Raw genomic sequence first — 17897 nt, 5'->3', positions numbered from 1 at the left:
TACAGGTGCACACCACCACGTTCGGCTAATTTTGTATTTTTAGTAGAGATGGGGCTTCACCATGTTGGTCAAGCTGGTCTCAAACTCCTGACCTCAGGTGATCTGCCCACCTTGGCCTCCCAAAGTGCTGGGATTACAGGCATGAGCCACCACACCCTGCCTGATTATAATACATTTAAATATTAAGTCGCCACCCTTAAATGAACAAGGTCATATGAACCATACAGATTTGTTCACTATGTGTGTGTCAAGACCACCACCTTCATACATATTAATAGCTCTTTCCATAAGTGAAATATGTTTACTTGGCCAACCCTTCAATATAAATTCTTGTTGCACCCTTCCCTCTCTCAAAGTGCTTACTTTTTTTTTTTTTTTAGCCTGAGGCTGCACTTCCTGCCTACAGGTTATAATCCCCTTCTTAAGAAATAAAGCTCTCCTTTCTAAATTTATAAACTGTGTGATTTTTAAGTTAACACTATTTTTGCTACTACCAAAAATGTAGGACAGGAAGTTTTATTCCACGCTAACTCTTCCAGAGTCTTGAAGTCTTCCTGCAGAGTAGATTGCTGATGGACGATTATAGAAAAAAAATGAATGAATGAATTAACGAATGAATAAGTGGATGAATGACGAAAGAACCAACAGTGAATGAATGGAGAGAAAGCCTCAAGGGGGCCCGCGGGTACGCTGTGCTGCGGGGCATGCCCACCAGGTGGCGCTGCAAGCGGCGGGGGGGCCTGGTCAGACGGGCCGCGCCGCTCTTGCCGTGGGTGCAGACGGCGGCGCCGGGACGGGCGTGGGGGGTAGGGCGAGTCATATGACCCGCTTAGCTTCCTGGCTCTGGCCGCTGCTGCCCGCCGGTGTGCGCCCGTGTCGCGCCGGGGCACCGAGGAGCCGTTGGGGGGTCTGGGCGGAGGCCCGCTCGTGTGGAAGTCGTCGACGCCGCTGCTCATCCGTCCTCCCGTCCGTCCTCGATCCCGGCCGCCATCATGCTGGCGCTCATCTCCCGCCTGCTGGACTGGTTCCGTTCGCTCTTCTGGAAGGAGGAGATGGAGCTGACGCTCGTGGGGCTGCAGTACTCGGGCAAGACCACCTTCGTCAATGTCATCGCGGTGAGTGCCCGCCCACTCTCTCGCCCGGGGCTCCGCAGCCCGGAGTCCGGCCCGGCGCCTCTAGAAGGCCTGAGTCTAGAAGGCCCTCGGCGCGATGGGACTGATGGCGGGGGGGCGTGCGAAGCTGGGCCTGTCACCTCCCGAGGGCCAGAATTTGGAATTTCCCGCGTGTTGGCGGCGCGGGGAGTAGCACTGAGATCGGCAGCGGAAGGGTTAAGTCTATGTAGACATTTTCCAAGGGCTGTGTCCTCAACGCCGCGGGGGCTCGGAAAGAGTTAAATTGGGCTTGTCACATTTTTTTAAAGCACTTGGGGATTGGGGTTTCCATTGGGTTTGCCCAGTAGGGGCAGCCAAAGAGTTAAGTCCAGTCTGTCACTTTCCCAAAGGGTGGGATTTGGCAAATCCGTCAGCCCTATGAGAAAGCGTAAGCATTAAGATCCTCTCTTAAGTTGCCACTTTGGACCAATAGCCCCATTGTGAAAGCAGGAGACCAGTGTGGGCGCCTTCCTGAATTTTGTGGGCAGCTCGCCCCATCTAATTCAGTTACTTGTTTTCACCCGTCACCCAGGCGCGGAGGTCAAGCTGATTGCTGAGCTCCAGCTAGCCCACAATACATAGTATTTATGAAGCTAAAAGTTAATTGTTTTAAGAGAGTAGATAAGATGGATCTGCAGTCAGCATAAAGTTAACTACCCTGCGAAAAAGGGGTTGGTCTTTCAATGGTGTTTTTCACTTGAAGAGAAAAGAAGGTACTGGGCAGGTACACAGCTTAGCAGGCGCAGGGAATGGGTGGAAGGAAAATTGCACGGAGGACTTACATAGAATGTGGTGTTTGTTCATCAATGATTGAGTAGAAAGATGATTATTTCGTTTTGCTTGTTTGGTGGGTTGGGAAAGAAATAGGAGCGAAAAATTTCTCCTTGATCTTTATTTAGAGCCCAAGAGTTGCAGTGACTCAGTTTTAGCTGGTAGTGGCTTGTACACGCCAGGGGAGTTTTAGAACTGTTCTGAAGAGAGATGGCAGCAGTTCTTCCACCTTTTCAATGACTGTTGAAATCCTGAAGACTAGCTGTCCGACTGGTTAGGTTACACAAGAATAATTCAAACACAGCTTTCATGTTTGAGAAAATAGGTAACTTGTGATTCTTAGTCCTTGCAGTAATAAAGCAACAGGAGTGAGTAAGTCTTGGAGAAAAAGAGATTAGCAGAAACCCCAACGTCCTTTGAAGAATGGTGTGTATAAGGAAGCTTTACCTGCTTGTTGTTCGGCTCCTTTTCTAATATTATTATTATTACTTTTTTTTTTTTTTTTGAGACGGAGTTTCGCATTGTCCCCCAGGCTGGAGTGCAGTGGCGAGATCTCAGCTCACTGCATCCTCCACCTCCCACGTTCAAGCGATTTTCCTGCCTCCACCTCCTGAGTAGCTGGGATTACAGACGTCCTCCACCACGGCCGGCTAATTACTTTTAGTAGAGACGGGTTTTGCTGTGTTGCTCAGACTGGTCTCAAACTCCTGACCTCATGTGATCCGCCCGACTTGTACTCTTAAATTGCTGGGATTACAGGCGTGAGCCACCGTGCCTGGCCGCCTATTGTAATATTATGATTTTTTGAGCTTCCGCAGGAATAGAAGGGTGGAATGTGTATCTAATACCACTAATTTTTTTTTTTTTTTTTTTTTTTCTGATAGAGACAAGATCTTCCTATGTTGCCCAGGCCAGCCTTGAGCTCCTGGGCTCAATCGAGCCTCCTGCCTTGGCCTCCTAAAGTGCTGGGATTACAGGCATGAGCCACTGTTCCTGGCCTAATACCACTAAAATTAATGAGGAAAAATGAACTTCAGGTTACATATTTATATTAGAATTTTTTTCTTTTCTTTTTTTTTTTTTGAAGACAGGATCTTCGCCCAGACTGGAGTGCAGTGGTGCAGTCGTAGCTCACTGCAGCCTCCAGCTCCTGGGCTCATGTGATCCTCCCTGCCTCAGCCTCCCAAGTAGCTGGGAGACTACAGGCACGTGCCACTACCATGGCTGGCTATTTATTTATTTATTTATTTTTAAATTTTTTTTTATAGAGATGGGCTCTTGCTATGTTGACAGGGCTGGTCTTGAACTCCTGGCCTCAAGCAGTCTTCCTGCCTTGGCCTTCCAGCGTACTGGGATTATAGGCTTGAAGCATCACATCCTGCTAGAACTTTTATATAATGTGGAAAAGATGAGGCGTAAGCTTGAGTGAAGTTGAGCTCAGTTAACTAAATTTTCTCATGTCCCCTTGAGCTGAGAATTGGAGTCATCTTGTAAATCTTGTTCTTTTGACAACACTGAATTAATGTATCATGTAGATAGGTGTATTAATACAGCCAGTTGTATTTGTTGCAGTTAGGTCGTTATGCATGGGAAGTCTGAAAAGTTGAGCAAATCTTTGAGAAACTTCTTGCTGATTTTCATGCTTCTGTTTTCAGTAGACAGTGTAGCTTAATGAGCATGACCTTTGAAGTCAGACAACCCTGGATTTGAAATCTGGCTCTGCCACTTAGTAGCCTTATATCCTCTTTGAGTCCTTACTTTCCCATCTATTAAATGGAGGTAATGATATATTTCTTACAGAGTTACTCTAGGGATTAAATGACATGAAAAATGTTAAGTAGCTAGCACTCATGTTGGCCCACAGAAGGGGATAGGTAAATGGTAACTGTTGTTATTATTTGTAATTGGGTGTACCCATTGAATGCAGGAACAATGGCTTGAAAAATACTGAGAAGGGACTCAGGTAGTATCATTTTCTACTTTGAATCACTATCCAGATGTGGGCTGCAGTAGTGGATTTATGGATTGTGGAAAGTGATCGCATCATGTGTTCCCCCGCCCCCCATTAGATTATTATGCTTAACAACAACAAAACTAATGCAAAGCTGTTGAAGTCAAAGTGAACCAGTGGCTCCACTATTATCTCTTTTAATATGGAGTCCTGCTCTGTTGCCCAGGCTGGAGTGCAGTGGCATGATCTTGGCTGACTGCAGCCTCTGCCTCCTGGGTTCAGGCTATTCTTGTGCCTCAGCCTACCGAGTAGCTGGGACTACAGGTGACTGCCACCACACCCAGCTAATTTTTGTATTTTTAGTAGAGATGGGGTTTCACCATGTTGGGCAGGCTGTTCTTGAACTCCTGGTCTCAAGTAATGTGCCTGCCTTGGTCTCCCAAAGTGCTGGGATTACAGGTGTGAGCCACTGTGCCTGGCCCACTGTTATCATTAGACTATCCTTTTAAAAACTGTAATGGTGTGAGTAGCTTCAGTTAAGAAAAAGAAAGTCACAAAGATAAGGTGATGGATGTGTTAATTAGCTTGATTTAGTCATTCCACATGGTAAACATGTATCAGAACATCTTGTATTCCATAAATGTATACAGTTATGATTTGTCAATTAAAAGTAATACTAATTTAAAAAAGGAAAAAAAAGTCTGAGCTGTAATTCACTGATGCTTTTAAGATGCTGAAAAGAGGACCTCAGTAAATTTCATACTTTTTAACCTCAAGGGTCTAACCTAACCCCTGATTCTTATAGAATATATTGAGGATGTAGTGATTAAAATCCAAGTTAGTGATTAAAGATGATTTTACAGATTTTTAGGTAGAAACAATGTGTCCAAAATAGTAAGCTTAGCCTTTTAAGAAATCAGCTGCATTTTTTGTATTGTATATAAAATGTTTGCTTTATAGAATCAGAAATACAGATGTATTGAGTACTACATGTCACTCTAGAAAGTTGACCATTTATTCATTCAAATTTAAGAAGCAACTTCTCAGGTATGAAAAGCTTCAGCTGAAGCCAGTTTTCTTTTTGTAAAAATCAACATTTTGTAAACAAATTAAAAGGTCACTACATGTGCCTTAAACATTAAGGAAGATTTAATAGATGTCATTTAACTTACTCAAAAGGTTCATGAAGCTGAATTACTACTATATGTAGGGTTTGGTTTAAGTCTAAAAGATAATGCTGTTTAGTTACAGAATGCTCAGACTTAAAATGCTTTTCCGTAGGATTTTAAAACTGAAATGATACCTCATTTAATCCAATTTTATGTAGAGACACTTGATATATGTAGTATTCTCTTTTGTTTTGGACGTTATAAAAAAGTAACACCCTAGTTTTTAATTTTCTGATTAGTGTCAGGGAATGAAGTATTTTCCATTGCTAACTGTTCTGGCAGTTATTGCACAATAAGTCATGTGCCTACATGTGTAATGTATGTTGAGTAATCGTTATTTTTAACTGGGGCTCTTAGACATGTTATAGTTATTAAAAAAATAGGATTTACCAAAATAATACGGGATAAATCTTATGGACATTACGTATTTTTTAAATGGAAGTATAAAAATTTGTTTACACGTTTGCGCGTTGTTGATATCTGAGGTTAATCCAAGGAAAAGTTTATTACTGCTGAGAATTAGGAAAAGAAGATATTTGGGAAGACTGTGGAAATATGAACCTAGAATAATTTTTAAAAGAGTTTGTAGAAACCTTAATTAAGTAGTCTAATTTAACCTTCAGTTTTTAGATGTGGCTAGCAGATCCAGTGAGGTTAAGTGGAATTCCTAAGGCAACAAAGCTAATTAGTAGCAGAGATAGAATTAGAATCTGGGACCAGTGTACTTTCTACTTTTCCCACCTCTTTAGATCCAGCTGAGGTTAGAACCATAGAACTGTGAATTGGGAGATCTTAATCCATTAAACATCTTTTTTGTATTTAATTTAAAAAATCAGCTGCACTTTTTGTATTGTATATAAAATGTTTGCTTTATAGAATCAGAAATACAGACATAATGAGCACTATGTGTCACTCTAGAAAGTAGAGAGAGTTTTAAATCCAGGCATCTTAAGCATATTGACTAACATTTGAGGACTGTATATTTATCTATGAACATGAATTAGGAGAAGGAATGATAATCTGTGGAAAGTAAGAGTGGAATATTATGTTTGGATATTTAAATAACTGGCTCGCAGACATTGTTGAGTTGTTGAAGTACCTTTAATATCTTTAAAAAGCAGAGGGCCGGGCGCAGTGACTCATGCCTGTAATCCCAGCACTTTAGGAGGCCGAGACGGGCAGATCATGAGGTCAGGAGTTTGAGACCCGCCCGACCAACATGGTGAAACCCTGTCTCTACTAAAAATGCAAAAATTAGCTTGGCATTACTCAGGAGACTGAGGCAAGAGAATCGCTTGAACCTGGGAGGCGGAGGTTGCGTTGAGCCGAATTTGGGCGACTGCACTCCAGCCTGGGCCACAGAGTGAAAATCTGTCTCAAAAAAAGAAAAACCAAAAGCAGAAATAATTTTGTATTTGATTGTATTGCTTATTATTTAATTTCTTGGGAGGTAAGAATGGCAAAAACCATTTTTAAAGAAAATGGGCTGTGGTTCAAGTCTAGATGTTTTACACATGTGAAACTTACTGGAGAAGCTAGTCTTCCAATAAGGTGGTTTTCAAGTATAGATTCCAAGTTGTGGAAAATGAGGCATGTTACAAAGGAACATCTCTACCTTCCATAAAGTACTCTACCCTTCATCCCCTCGCCAGTTATTTGTTTTTCCTTGCAGACCAAGAATCTTGAAAGCCAAATGTTCTCATTAAGAAGCTGTTAGAGTGCAATAATGCATTCTAAATGACTGTCTTAGATATTTCATAAGTTAATGGATTTTTTAAGTTTTTCAAAGATATAGTAAATAGATGGTTACTGAACATGGATACAAAATACAATGAACCTATAAAAAAGTTACTCAAATGTTATTTAAAAATTTTTTTCTGAAAATTTTGTGTTACCAAAACAATACAGGCTCATTAGTGGAGATAAGAAAAGAATAGTATAAAGTAGAAGAAGCCACTTATTTCTACCATCCAAGATTAACTACTATAAACATTAAAAGCATTTCGTTTTTATCTTTTTAATATGTCTATCCAGATGTCTTTTAAAAAGTTCTGAGATAATATTACTTATAATGCTTTATATTCTGGTTTAATTGTTACAGTGTATGCATTTTTCTATCTAAAACATTTTTCATGTCTTCATAGTTTATTCCATTGTGGTATGTCTTGTGGATATACCCTATTTGGTAATTCCCTCATTGGACATTTGAGCGATTTCCTATGTTTTCATGTTGTACTCAATTTGATCTGCATTTCCTGAGGATGCATTCCAGAGTTGGTGTTTTTGGGTCAAAAATGCATATTATGTCATATGGCCAAATTGCTTTCCAGAAAGCGTGTACTCCCACTGAGAAGGTCTAAACAGTTTTTTTTTTTTTTTTTTTTTTTTAGACAGAGTCTCGCTCTTGTTGCCCAGGCTGGAGTGCAGTGACACGGTCTTGGCACGCTGCAACCTCCACCTCCTGGGTTCAAGCGATTCTCCTGCCTCAGCTTCCCGAGTAGTTGGGATTACAGGCTTTTGCCACCTCACCCGGCTAATTCTGAACAGATTTCATGTATAAAGTTGGACTTTGGTTAAGCACTTTGTCCTCTGGTATTTTTTAGGACATACATAGTTTTGTTGATGAAGTAAAGCAGTATTTAAAAATTATCCTATTAGATACTGCTCTGTTTGTGTTTAATGCATTTTAAGAAGTTGCTTTTTATATTTCAGCAACTGCCAAGACTGATAACTATAGAGAACATAATTCTTTCTGAGACAAGTTCTTCCTCTGTTGCCCATGCTGGAGTGTAGTGGCATGATCATGGCTTATTGCAGCCTCCACCTGCTGGGCTCTGGCTCAAGAGATCCTCCCACCTTAGCCTCCCAAGTAGTAGGGACCACAGGCGTATGTCACTATGCCTGGCTAATTTTTTTAAAAAAGATTTTTGCTGCTGGGTGTGGTGACTCACGCCTGTAATCTCAGCATTTAGGGAGTTAGAGGCAGGAGGATTACTTGAGGCCAGGAGTTTAAGACCAGCCTGGGCAACATAGTGAGGCCACATTTTCCACATTGTCTCTCTCTCTCTCTCTTTATTTTTTTTTTTCCAGGCGGAGTCTTGCTCTGTCGCCCAGGCTGTAGTATAGTGGCATGATCTTGGCTCACTGTGACCTCTGCCTCCTGGGTTCAAGTGATTCTCCTGCGTCAGCCTCCCAAGTAGCTGGGACTACAGGCACGTGCCACCACACCCAGCTAGTTTTTGTATTTTTAGTAGAGACAGGGTTTCACCATGTTGGCAAGGCTGGCCTTGAACTCCTGACCTCAGGTGATCTGCCTGCCTGAGCCTCCCAAAGTATTTTTATTATTATTATTATTATTATTTTTTGAGACAGAGTCTTGCTCTGTCACCCAGGCTGGAGTGCAGTGGTGCAATCTTGGCTCACTGCAGCCTCCACCTCCCAGGTTCAAGCAATTCTCCTGCCTCAGCCTCCCAAGTAGCTGGGACTACAGACGCCTGCCAACACGCCCAGCTAATTTTTTGTATTTTTAGTGGAGACGGGGTTTCACTGTGTTAGCCAGGATGGTCTCGATCTCCTGACCTCGTGAGCCACCTGCCTCGGCCTCGCAAAGTGCTGGGATTACAGGCGTGAGCCACCGCACCTGGCCCTATTTTTTTTTTTTTAGTAGAGACTGGATCTTACTATGTTGCCCAGGCTGGTCCCGGAACTCCTGAGCTCAAGAGATTCTCCTGCCTCAGCCTCCCAAAGTGCTGAGATTACAGGCAGGAGCCACCATGCTTGCCCCTGAGACCATAGTTCTTTTTTGTTGACCTTCCCAGGGAAGCCATGTAAATATAAATATAGCTTATCCCCTTTAGTTATCATGCTACTGTTTTGTTTTAAAAGTATTGGTAAATTGCATATTCCATAACCCTGATATGTTTCAATATAATCCTTACCTAATCTTGGACCTATTATAGTGGGATGCTGCTTGCTTGTGTTTTTTTTTTTTGCGGGGGGGTGCAGGTGAGGGATGGAATCTTGCTCTGTTGCCCAGGCTGAAGGGCAGTGGTGTGATCTCAGCTGACTGTAACTTCTGCCTTCTGGGTTCAGGTGATTCTCCTGCCTCAGCCTCTCCCCAGTAGCTGGGATTACAGGCGTGCGCCACCACGCCTGGCTAATTTTTTGTATTTTTAGTAGAGATGGGGTTTCGCTATGTTGGCCGGGCGAGTCTCAAACTTCTGACCTCAAGTGATCTGCCTGCCTCAGCCCAGGCATGAGCCACCATACCCAGCCTATGAACCTATATTCTTTCTTCAGTATGCAAAATGTAGCATAATGTTAAGAATGAGGTTGCTTAAAATCTAGATTACATACGTTGCCGGCCTTTTCTTCACTCTTTTTTTTTTTTTTCTTTTTTTTTGAGACAGAGTCTCTCACTCTGTCATCCACACTGGGAATGCAGTGGCACGGGGGTTCAAGTGATTCTCCTGCCTCAGCCTCCCGAGTAGCTAGGACTACAGGTACCCGCCACTACACCCAGCTAATTTTTGTATTTTTAGTAGAGACGAGGTTTCACCATGTGGGCCAGGCTGGTCTCAAACTCCTGTGATCCGCCCGCCTCAGCCTCCCAAAGTGCTGGGATTACAGGTGTGAGCCTCCGTGCCTGGCCACTGTTTTCTTGAAAGCTCATTTTGTCCAGAGAATGTTTTAATGCCAATACATGGGCTTCATCATTTGTAAATAGTTCTTATCAGAGGAAAATCTAGGAAAAGAAAGGAAACCTACATTTCTCACCTTCATAATTTAGGTATTTTGTTTCTAGCTTTGGGCTTTCTTATTTCTATCTTATTTCAAAAAAAAAAATTAAAAAATTTTTTTTTTTTTTTTTGAGACAGAGTCTCACTGTGTCACCCAGGCTGGAGTGCAATGGCGCAAACTCGGCTCACTACAACCTCTGCCTCCCAAGTTCAAGCGATTCTTCTGCCTCAGCCTCCTGAGTAGCTGGGACTACAGGCACGTGCCACCATGCCTAGATAATTTTTGTATTTTTAGTACAGATGCGGGGGGTTTCACCATGTTGGCCACACTGGTCTTGAACTCCTGACCTCAGGTAATCCACCCACCTCGGCCTCCCAAAGTGCAGGGATTACAGGCATGAGCGACTGCACCCAGCCCCTCTCATTATTTTTAACCATCAGAAATTACCTTGTTCTCTTGTTTCTAATATTCTTTGCCCCTTTTCACAGAGGCAAGGCTTTATCATATTTTATAATGCTGTACGCCAGTGCTAAGAACAGTCCCTGCCACATGACAAGCTCTTTAAATACTGAATAAATGAATGAATGAATAATAATAGCGAAGTGTATCTACTCTATGCATGCTTAAACTGTGTGCAAGGCATTGTGATAGATAACTTATAAATGTACTAGACAAGGTCATTTATGGTAGGGTTTGTGCCATGTATAGGATAGGAATATTAAGTGCCTTAAGATTGATACAAAATGCTTTTGGAATTCTCCCCTGACCCCACCCCATTAAGACATTGGAGGAGTTTTCTTTAGTAAGGCTGTTTGCTAAGTTTTGATTGGACAGTGGCAGGAGTGGCTTTTGAGCTGGGTTGTTAAGAGTAGAGGAATTTCATTTATTCAACAGATATGTCAAGCAGTGTTTTGGGCAGCATGAATATAATGGGGAGCAAAGCAGACAGTGTTCTTGCCCTTTTGGAATTTCCGGTATCATGTAGGGAAAAAAAGACATTCAAGCAGGAACAGTGGGAAAAGCGAAGGCACAGCTGAGGGAAATAAATTTTTTTTGTTGGATTAGGCATAACCTTAGTGAAGGAAAAAGAAACAAAGACTGGAAAAGTAGATTCAGTCAGCTCCCACAGGGCCTTGACTGAGTATGACATTAGGCATGGAGAGCCACTGAAAGTTTTTATTCAGAGGAATGAGATAAGACCTGTGTTTCCAAAGGATTAATTTAGCAGCAATAGAGACCATCCACAAGGAAATTGGTTACAAGGTTATTACAGAGGTCTGGTTGAGAGACATTGAGGGAGGCAGCTGGGGAGGAGGGGAAAGGCACACATTATTATGGAAGTAGGATGAGTACAAATTAGCAATTAAGTCAGATGTACAGGACAAAGGGGAATTTGCAAAGACCCTTTTAAGAATTTGATTGAATGGTGGGGAATATGGTTGTGCCATCAGCAAATAGCACTTATAGGGTGGAGAAGAAAGAATGGGTTTAGAAGAAAAAGGGATTATTTGAGTATAAATTGTATTATAGGCTGGGCATGGTGGCTCATGTCAGTAACCCCAGCACTTTGGGAGGCTAAGAAGGGTGTGGATCGTTTGAGCCCAGGAATTCAAGGCCCGCTTGGGCAACATAGTGAAACTCTGATCTCTACAAAAAATAAAAAAATAAAAAAAATTAGCTGGATGTGCTGCTGCGTGCCTGTGGTCCTAGCTACTGGGGAGGCTGAGATAGTAAGGGGATGGCTTGAGTCCAGGAGGCTGCAGTGAGCCATGATAGTGCCACTGCATTCCAGCCTGGGTGACAGAGTGAGACCAGGTCTCCCCTGAGCTGCATACCACCCCCCACCCCCTGGAAAAAAAAGTGTTGCATAATTATGATATAAAGGGATTGCTGGTTGGAAATGACAGGCTATGAATGCTATATTTAAGTTCAATAGTACAAAAACTGAGAATTAATATTTCATCCTACTCCTAATTTTGTCTTCAGGAGTAGTAAGAGATATAGGAAGTAGTTGAGATCCATTCCTAGTTTCTCTTCAAAAAAGTGAGTTGTGGGATCTTTTATTTCTACTGATTGCTGTCACTTACCCATACCCTGCTGATTACTCATTTTGCCCATGTTTTGGACACAAGGACTAGGCAGAATGTTCTCCACTCCTCAGAATTGCTGTTGGGCTATCTTGATTTATTTGTGGTACTTATGTACATTAATCTGTGGCCAGAATGCAGGCTGTCCAGAAGAGGTCTTTAATAGCTGGGATGAAGGCTGTATATTCAGCGTGGCTCAGATTCATTTGCAGGCTGGGAAACCTTTGCTATCTAATTCAAAGAGTAATTTTTCTATTTCTGGAAGGTGCCTGGCTTAGGTTTGTAAAGTGACTTTCCACTGAAGAGAAAATTTTCTAGGTGTAATTTGTGTGCTTTAAACCCAAAGGATATTTGATTTCTTGAGATTTAAGTTGGGATTTTTCTTTGGTGCCAGGTAAACATGTAGATAGTGTTAGAGTATCATTTTTCTTCTACTCAGATTACATTACTGATCGTTTTACTGTGTGGTTGAAAAGACAAAGTGTGATCCTTGGCCCTCATAGCCCAGTTAGGTTCTTTGATACCTGCTTAGAGACTCAGAGCAGTCTAATAATGGATTTATAGCACTCACAGATAGCAGTTCATTTGGAACATTACCATAAAACAAGTTAGGAAACGGCTGTTCCACCTTCACTATATCATTCTTTCTGTTGAAATGGAGTCTCGCTCTGTCTCCCAGGCAAGAGTGCAGTGGCGCGATCTCAGCTCACTGCAGCCTCCGCTTCTGTCTCCCAGGTTCATGTGATCTCGTGCCTTCACCTCCCAGAGTAGCTGGGACTGCTGGCACGCACCACCACGCCTGACTAACCTTTGTATTTTTGGTAGAGACGGGGTTTTGCTATGTTGGCCAGCTGGTCTCGAACTCTTGACCTCAGGTGATCTGCCCACCTCAGCCTCCCAAAGTGTTGGGATTACAGCCATGAGCCACCGCGCCTGGCCTACTATGTTGTTCTTTAGGCTAGTTAACATAGAGTTAGTTCCTAGACATCCTATTTTATGTAATCATCGTTTCCTCCCATTTCCAATACAAAGAGCATTCAGTAAAAATTATTTCATTTAATTAATGAAACACACCTGATCTTTTTTTTTTTTTTTTTTGAGACAGTCTCACTCTGTTGCCCAGACTGGAGTGCAGTGCTGCAGTCTTGGCTCACTGCAGCCTCTGCCTTCTGGGTTCAAGTAATTCTTTGCCTCAGCCTCCCTAAGTGCTGAGATTGCAGGCATGAGCCACTGTGCCTGGCTCACTTAATTATTACTATTATTATTATTTTTTTCGAGACGAGGTTTCACTGTATCACCCAGGCCGGAGTGCAGTGGTGCAGTCTCAGCTCACTGCAGCCTCCACCTCCCAGATTCAAACGATTCTCCTGCCTCAGCCTCCCAAGTAGCTGAAATTACAGGTGCACGCCACCAAGCTCAGCTAATTTTTGTATTTTTAGTAGAGATGGAGTTTCACCATATTGTCCAGGCTGGTCTCAAACTCCTGACCTTGTGATCCGCCCACCTTGGCCTCCCAAAGTGCTAGGATTACAGGCGTGAGCCACTGCGCCCGGCCTATTATTATTATTATTTTTAGACGGGGTCTTGCTTTGTCGCCCAGGCTGGAGTGCAGTGGCGTGATCTTGGCTCACTGCATCCTCTGCCTCCCAGGTTCAGGCGATTCTCCTGTCTCAGCCTCTGGATTAGCTGGGATTACAGGCACATGCTGCCCTGCGTGGCTAATTTTTTTGTAGTTTAGTAGAGACAGGGTTTCACCGTGTTGCCCAGGCTTGTCTCGAACTCCTGAGCTCAGGCAATTCACCCGCCTTGGCCTTCCAAAGTGCTGGGATTACAGGCATGAGCCATCACATCTGGCCTATTATTATTATTATTATATATATATTTTTGAGATGGGGTCTTGTTCTGTTGCACAGACTGGAGTGCAGTGGCATGATCTTGGCTCACTGGGACCTCTGCCTCCTGGGTTCAAGTGAACTTGATTATTTTATACAATGTTTTCACTTAAGGCATTATATTATTCTTTTGACCCCCTTGTTTTAAGTAGACATTTATTGATTTATATAAGATAAAGATTAAGTGACACAGTTAATTGTCATTTGGGTCTGAAATTCATTTCCAATTCAGCCTGAAGTGTCCTATTCCATAAAATAGATGAGTTATGAGGAATCTGGGTTCCATTTTTACAAATCCTTTAGGATCTTGCTTTGACTCCTGATAAATCTAATTCTTCCGCCTCCTGTAACTGAAATTAGTTTGGAAATTGGGCATGACCTTGTGGTGTTCCATGTGCATTTTTTTTTTTGCTTTCTTTGGCTCTTTGTGCCAGATGTTTTAAGTCTGCTGTACTGGCTGTTTAGTACTACCCTATGTTTTCTTTCCTAGGAACATTTATAAATTGTAGTATTTATTCTGGCAGGGTTTGGAAAGAGGCTTTAAATTAGCTAGTGAAAATTACAGCAGAATGGCTGTGGGCAGAAGGATAGAGGAAGTAGGCCTTTGAAGTAAATATTAGACTGTGGTAATGATGGAGAACGAGATGCCCAAGATACCAATTGATTTTCTTTGCCTATGATACCTGTCCGTTGCTACTCCTTTCCCCCTAGATGGCACTGTCTTACTCATCGTTCAGGTCCCAGGTCCGTATAACTTTGCCCTAACTCTTCTCACAGCACTTGATCACAATTATATTTATTTGTGCAAATTATCTGTTCATTGGTCTCTACCTTCAGACTACAGCCTCCCTTTCAGTATTTATGGCCTTTAAATGAAGCAGTGTGCCTACTACTCTGTCATTGTTGACTTAAATAGAGTAAAGCAGTATAGGGTAATGTTTAAGTATGTGGGATCAGGCAGGCCTAAATTTAAATTCTGGATATGCCAGAATTCTATGACCTCCTCAAAGCTTCAGTTTCCTCATTGGTGATTTGGGCATGAGAATAGTTGCCCCATGAGCTCATGGTGAGGTAAGACAGTCAGCACAGTGACTGGCATAGAATGAGTACTCCTTAGGTGGTAGGTTGATGTGATGTTCTGGGGTTAGGGCAGGATCGTGCTCTACTGGATGCTAGATGAAGTGGAACCCCCTCACCTTTCAGGTGAGCACTGAGTAGGAATTCAATTTCAGAAGGTAATGAAAGGTTCCTGAGTTTCAGAGTAGAAGTGTACTGGGCACAAGGGACCAGTTTTTAATTCTCTGTCTTTTTTTTTTTTTTTTGAGATAGACTCTCACTCTGTCACCCAGGCTGGAGTGCAGTGGTGCGATCTTGGCGCACTGCAACCTCTACTTCTTGGGTTCAAGCAATTCTCCTGCCTCAACTTCCCAACTAGCTGGGACTACAGGCATGCACCACCAGACCTGGATAATTTTTATATTTTTAGTAGAGACAGGGTTTCACCATGTCGGTCAGGCTGGTCTCCAACTCCTGATCTCAAATGATCCACCCGCCTTGGCCTCTCACAAAGTGCTGGAATTACAGGCGTGAGCCACCATGCCCAGCCCTTTTTTTAATTTTTAAAAACTTTTTATTTTTTGTGGTGACAGGATGTCACTATGTTGCCTAGGCTGGTTCAAACTCCTGGCCTCAAGTGATCCTCCACCTCAACCTCTCAAAGTGCTGGGATTACAGGCATGAACCACTGTGCCTAGCCTGGTTTCTGATTCTGATTCTTCTTCACTTTAAATCTCCTTTCTTTGCTTATTATTGTGATTTTTTAATGGTTTCTGATTCTTGAAGGTTTTGTGTCATTCTGAGAGAGAAACTAAAATGACAGTTTGTTGTTGTTGTTGTTGTTGTTGTTTTTGCCATAACCCATCCTAGATGTGCTAGGATGTTAGGGGCACTTGGTGAAAAATTTGCTGGTTTATTTGGGTTTTTCTTCTGCTGATAAGTTTGGTTGTAGTTAATAGTTTTGGCTTGGTGGAAGAGATAGTGGTTGCTCTAAGTTTTTTTTTTTTTTTTTTTTACTGGAGTAGAAGACTAGCAGAGCATCTATTTACAACCTCTCAATTTATCATGGAGTTTGTATTTTGTTGTTCAGCAGTCTAACATTGGCTTCAAGCTTAATGACTCTCATTCGTTTGCCAGCAAATAACTGCCAAATGCCTGAGGCATTACACTAAAGTGGAAAATCACTTTTAGGGCTTTTAAGTTTAAACCTAGGTTCAAATTCCAGTTTTGCCACTATTTAGCTGTGTGTATGTGACCTTGTGACCTTGACATCAAGTTTTCTTTTCTGTAATACGAGGGCAGAGTAAAATGAGTAATGTTGAGCCATTATCATTATTATTTTTAAATAGTGTAAGCCAGTTACATATAGCCTAGCTAATAATAAGGATGTATTGTTGATGCAGTCATCACATGTGATTGAAAAACATTCTTGTCACTCCAGCTTCTTACTGCGCTTACTGCACCTGCCAAACTCCCCACCCTGATGATAGTAAGTGGAATTTTAGGCAGCTGCTGAATAAATAATGATTTTACTATCTAGAAGGCACTGCAGTTTGGAACCTGAGAAGTGCTCAGTGACTCAGTATTTTATGACTGTCCATCATTTTAAGAGTTGAGTTTCACTGTGAAACAACGTCAAAAGCACTGACTGGGCTAATGGAATGGCTTTACAGTGCTTACTGTTTCTTCAGTAATACCCAGAGAGAGCTGCAGTGTGGAAGAGCCATTGAAGGAATGTATTCAGCCCATGGCATTCTCGGCAGCCACACCACTGAACTGCCAGGATCACCTGAGAAGGGTGGAAGCAGAGATGTCTCTACTGATATATAAGCAAACAGCTAAAAGATTCCATACACTGTGGTTTAAAATGATTTTAGGGTATTATTAATAATATTTTAAAAAGTAAAGTGTTACTGAATTTTTTACAGTGGAGGGGAACACAAGACAATCCATATGATACTATTAGTTCGGGAAGTGAAGTTGCAAAATTGTGAGGCGGAATGTTAGAAGTAGGCACTAAAGGACTAAGAAGGTAAAATCTTGGCTTTAATGTATCCAATGACGGGTGCCATGGTTTGCTTCCTCTAGAGTCTAACAGGCAAAACAGTGTTTGTAAACATTTTCTTGCCTCTGCTATGCTTTGGCTAGCAGTCTTTAAAGATAGCCTTTAAAGGGAGGATTACCTATTTATCTTATGATATACCTGTGGAATAGAATTTTAGGGGCTTCATTTATCTTCCAGGTAGAAAAGAGCTGATAAGGGGTTATGGAGATGTTGTCACCTGGCATTATACGCTATAATCCTTGGTCACATTTATAAGTTTTTTTACTCTTAATACAAAGGATCTGATTGTCATTAGGAGCCTTGCAGACAAGTGTTTCTGGGTAACTTCTCAGTAACATCTTTGACATTTGTTTAGTTGCAGACCTAAATGGCCACTGATGGACACTGCAGTTTCAGTAAGCAGTGAAGTTTATTTCCCTGGAAGTAGAATGATGCAGACCCAGAATATTGTAGAGTGGTTGTCATCAGCTGTATTTCTTCATGGCCCAGAAGAACTCCTGTGTAATTTCCCTTAGAGAAATGGAGCTGAACGGGAAGCAGAAGCAGTTAATGGATGATATTGGATCTGGGAATTCTAAATGATTCAGTTCAATTCCTGCAGGGTGTGCTGTCTGAAAGAAATTAGGGTGGTATGCTGTGCAAGGCTTGCAGGGCTCCTGGGTCTTTCTGTTATATTCTTTCAGAGCTAGCAATGGTCAGGATAGCTTCTCACTACACAGGATGTGATTCGTTTTTGTTCCTCACTTTGGGGAGCATGTGTGGCAGTGTTTAAAAATAATGCTCTCCTGTTGGTTCATAGGGAACAAAGCCTTGTGATATGGTTTGGCTGTGTCCTCACCCAAATCTCATCTTGAATTATAGCTCCCATAATTCCCACATGTTGTGGGAGGGGCCCGGTGGGAGAGAGCTGAATCATGGGGATGATTTTCCCCATACTGTTTTTGAGGTAGTGAATAAGTCTCACAAGATCTGATGGTTTCGTGGTAAGGGGAAACCCCTTTCGCTTGGCTCTCAT

General features: G+C 42.2%; 1 protein-coding gene across 1 annotated transcript in view; it reads left to right on the top strand.

Annotated features, from left to right (window-relative positions):
- The first annotated feature begins 794 nt into the window (after positions 1-794).
- The window catches only part of ARL8B (ADP ribosylation factor like GTPase 8B), a 54803-nt gene continuing 37700 nt past the window's right edge, over positions 795-17897 (top strand). Inside the window, 2 exon segments of the mRNA XM_025374061.1 lie at positions 795-955; positions 957-1115. Of these exon segments, the coding sequence (XP_025229846.1) occupies positions 821-955; positions 957-1115 (294 nt within the window). The 5' untranslated portion in view covers positions 795-820.

The sequence above is a fragment of the Theropithecus gelada genome, chromosome 2 (assembly GCF_003255815.1).
Source record: "Theropithecus gelada isolate Dixy chromosome 2, Tgel_1.0, whole genome shotgun sequence".
Lineage (NCBI taxonomy): Eukaryota > Metazoa > Chordata > Mammalia > Primates > Cercopithecidae > Theropithecus > Theropithecus gelada.
Note: the sequence above shows the minus strand (reverse complement) of the source record. Positions and strands in the feature narration are given on the sequence as shown.